Source organism: Mizuhopecten yessoensis, unplaced genomic scaffold (genome assembly GCF_002113885.1).
Source record: "Mizuhopecten yessoensis strain PY_sf001 unplaced genomic scaffold, ASM211388v2 scaffold10679, whole genome shotgun sequence".
Lineage (NCBI taxonomy): Eukaryota > Metazoa > Mollusca > Bivalvia > Pectinida > Pectinidae > Mizuhopecten > Mizuhopecten yessoensis.
The window spans coordinates 18,440-21,759 of record NW_018408667.1 but is presented as its reverse complement, the minus strand read 5'-3'; the positions used below and the strand labels follow the sequence as shown (position 1 = coordinate 21,759).

The window sequence follows — 3,320 nt, the reverse complement described above, 5'->3', positions numbered from 1 at the left end:
TTACCTGGATGCTGTACAGGCCCTGTAGAACTCGTCACACTGAGTGACACCATTACTTACCTGGTTGCTGTACAGGCCCTGTAGACCTTGTCACACTGGGTGACACCATTACTTACCTGGATGCCGTACAGGCCCTATAGACCTTGTCACACTGGGTATACGTAACACCATTACTTACCTTGTTGCTGTACAGGCCCTGTAGACCTTGTCACACTGGGTGACACCATTACCTACCTGGTTGCTGTACAGGCCCTGTTGACCTTGTCACACTGGGTGGCACCATTACCTACCTGGATGCCGTACAGGCCATATAGATCTTGTCACACTGGGCATACGTAACACCATTACTTCCCTGGATGCTGTACAGGCCCTATAGACCTTATCACACTGGGTGACACCATTACCTACCTGGATGCCGTCCAGGTCCTATAGACCTTGTCACACCGGGTGACACCATTACCTACCTGGTTGCTGTACAGGCCCTGTAGGCCTGATCACACTGAGTGACACCATTTCTTACCTGGTTGCTGTACAGGCCCTGTAGACCTTGTCACACTGGGAATACGTAACACCATTACTTACCTGGATGCTGTACAGGCCCTGTAGACCTGGTCACACTGAGTGACACCATTACTTACCTGGATGCTGTAGACACCAATCCCCTGTCCTAACTCCTTCTCAATGCTCCTCACACACGACTGGCAGGTCATGCCGTTCACTTCTAACACTGTTGTTTTCTGCATTTTAAACTGCTAAAAGGATTTCTGAAAATTGAAATAAACTTTCCTTCATTTCAAAATGAACAAATTCAATGTTACAAATTAAACTTACTTTCATTCCTTTGTTTTTAAATCGGTTGATCAGCACTAGTCCAGACAGCCGCGAGAACAGCTAATATTTCTTAGTTGTAATCAAGATATACCGATAAATATAACTTTTTAGATTAAATTTTGAGAAATGTGCATTTATATGTTACCTATACAAAAACCTGAACTTGTGTGATTGTCTGACAGATTATTCTTGCATCATTGTTTGACAGGTAATTAATTGGTAATGATTTGGGGGCAGGTTTTTACATTTTATTTAATACTTACTAATAAATACAGGTGTATTGTATGCGATACGACACAATTGCTCTAACCCATACCACCCTCGCCATATCACACCCCAAAACCCATATCAGCCCTCGCCATATCACAACCCAAAACCCATACCAGCCCTCGCCATATCACAACCCAAAACCCATATCAGCCCTCGCCATATCACACCCCAAAACCCATATCAGCCCCCGCCGTATCAGCCCGCAAAACCCGTATCACACCCCTTTTGGAAATTTTTCGTCTTTCAATATTTCAAAAGAAAAATAGATCATAAGGTAGTAGCTTTTATTATTAAGTATGCATGTAATAAACAGTGGACAGCCCTCAGGCTGATATTGCAGTCTCGGGTTGATACTGAGTATGATATGGAAAAAGGCATGTATTATTCTCCGTATATGATTTTCTGATATATATATACAATAATTATAATATTGGGATATTTTCACTCGCAAAGCAATTTTGGTGATAAATGTATGTCTACTGTAATGTAAAGGGAAACCAATATTGCATTGATCCCTTAGTTTTGTTGTACATGCCACAAATAACTGGTAAACCAGATCATACATCAGACCACAGTGTACCACAGACATCTCCTTCAGTCTACCGAAGAGGAAGTTGGTAATCTTGTTAAAACATAACTAAATATTTGTCTTTTGTTATATTTCTTGATAAAATAAAATATGACGAAAAACATAGAAAGGCGAGGAAATGTTAGAAAAGGACTAAGTAGATACCCCACTGCTATTGTGGTACTGTAGACAAACCACTCGTGTTGTGGTACTGTAGCCAACAAACTGGTGTTGTGGTACTGTAGACAACACACTGGTGTTGTGGTACTGTAGCTATAGACAACACACTGGTTATGTGGTACTGTAGACAACACACTGGTGTTGTGATACTGTAGACATCACACTTGTGTTGTGGTATTGTAGACAACACAATGTTGTTTTGGTACTGTAGACAACAAACTGGTATTGTGGTACTGTAGTCAACACACTGGTGTTGTGGTGCTGTAGACAACACATTGGTGTTGTGATACTGTAGACAATATACACTGGTGTTGTGATACTGTAGACTGTGTTTACCTTGCCATTAATTATAAGATTCTTCTGATCACTTAACCAGATATTTTGTTACCTGACTTTTCACCAATATCAGGAAGAACAAATTTGATATTACACAATATGTATCCTTCATGTTCAGAAATGTACAGACTCATGCCTAAATAAATTTCACCTGATTATACAAATGTACTTACAATTGTTTGGTGGAAGTGTATAGTTGTTGGTATCACCAGGATGTACCACTATAATGACTAGGTATACCCGTATTAACATATCTACGCATTTAAGTCATGTGAAATGTTGTTCATTGCTATCTCTGTACTATGTTGAATACTGATAACCTGATTTTTTTTATTTTTGATACAAGTGAATATTTATCTGGTATATTTATATCTTTTTAACTTGGTCAGAAAAAAAACCTCCTGAATCCTTGTTTACACGACTGTATTGATACTTGTGCTTGATAGTTTTGGCCTGTGTGTCATGGAGGGAGAACAGTTTGAATGGGTGAGATTATGTTTTACACCATGAGACAACCCTGGCCATTGTTAGAGCACGGCTATTAGGTAATGGCTAAGCAATGCTTTGATTGGTGCATATTAGTAATATAAGACATAAGATAAGGATACAGTTAAGTGAGTATATGAGAGTCTCTAAGTAAATACAAGTACAATTGTAATATAGTATATAGTATGGGAGGTTTCAGGTGTTAGCAAAAACACTCTAATGATGAGGTAACTTTAAGTTTATCTCCAAAGTTAAGAGGATGCATGGAATTCGAAGAAATTAAAAAGTCAATGTTTTGCCTGTAAGATAATTGGGGTAATAGTAGTCCGGAACAGTTTAACTATGATTACAACTAAATAGTTATGATTCCTAAACAATAAGTAAAATTTCCATGAATAGTTCAAAAATACGAAAATTATCAAAAGTTCCAAAATGTTCAGTTAGTATGAACCCCAAAGAAGGGAAGGGTCCTTGCATCAGAAAGTCCCAAAGGGTATCCTGATAATTCAAATGTTTATTTGTGGTTTTAGGCTAAAGAAAGGTATACATTTGTCTATGCTACCATGGTTCAAAGTAAGGTTGCATTGAGTAAGCTGTTGACAAAACTCTTTCTGGACCCTCACCTTTAGTTACAGATGCTCTCCAGCTA

General features: G+C 38.7%; 2 protein-coding genes across 3 annotated transcripts in view; one reads left to right on the top strand and one right to left on the bottom strand.

The window, feature by feature from the left end:
- The window catches only part of LOC110461799 (beta-1,4-mannosyltransferase egh-like), a 32,642-nt gene that overhangs the window by 12,225 nt on the left and 17,097 nt on the right, over positions 1–3,320 (top strand). The gene's annotated exons all lie outside the window — the stretch shown is intronic.
- LOC110461798 (copper-transporting ATPase 1-like) overlaps positions 1–3,320 on the bottom strand; it is a 67,252-nt gene that overhangs the window by 55,285 nt on the left and 8,647 nt on the right. Inside the window, exons 1-2 of one of the 2 annotated variants that reach the window (XM_021515466.1) lie at positions 2,359–2,448; positions 639–764 (exon numbers count right to left, since the gene is read on the bottom strand). In XM_021515466.1, the coding sequence (XP_021371141.1) occupies positions 639–743 (105 nt within the window). In that variant the 5' untranslated portion in view covers positions 744–764; positions 2,359–2,448. Of the gene's footprint in view, positions 1–638; positions 765–2,358; positions 2,449–3,320 lie in introns of those variants that run through there. The other variant, XM_021515465.1, reaches the window with a different exon arrangement.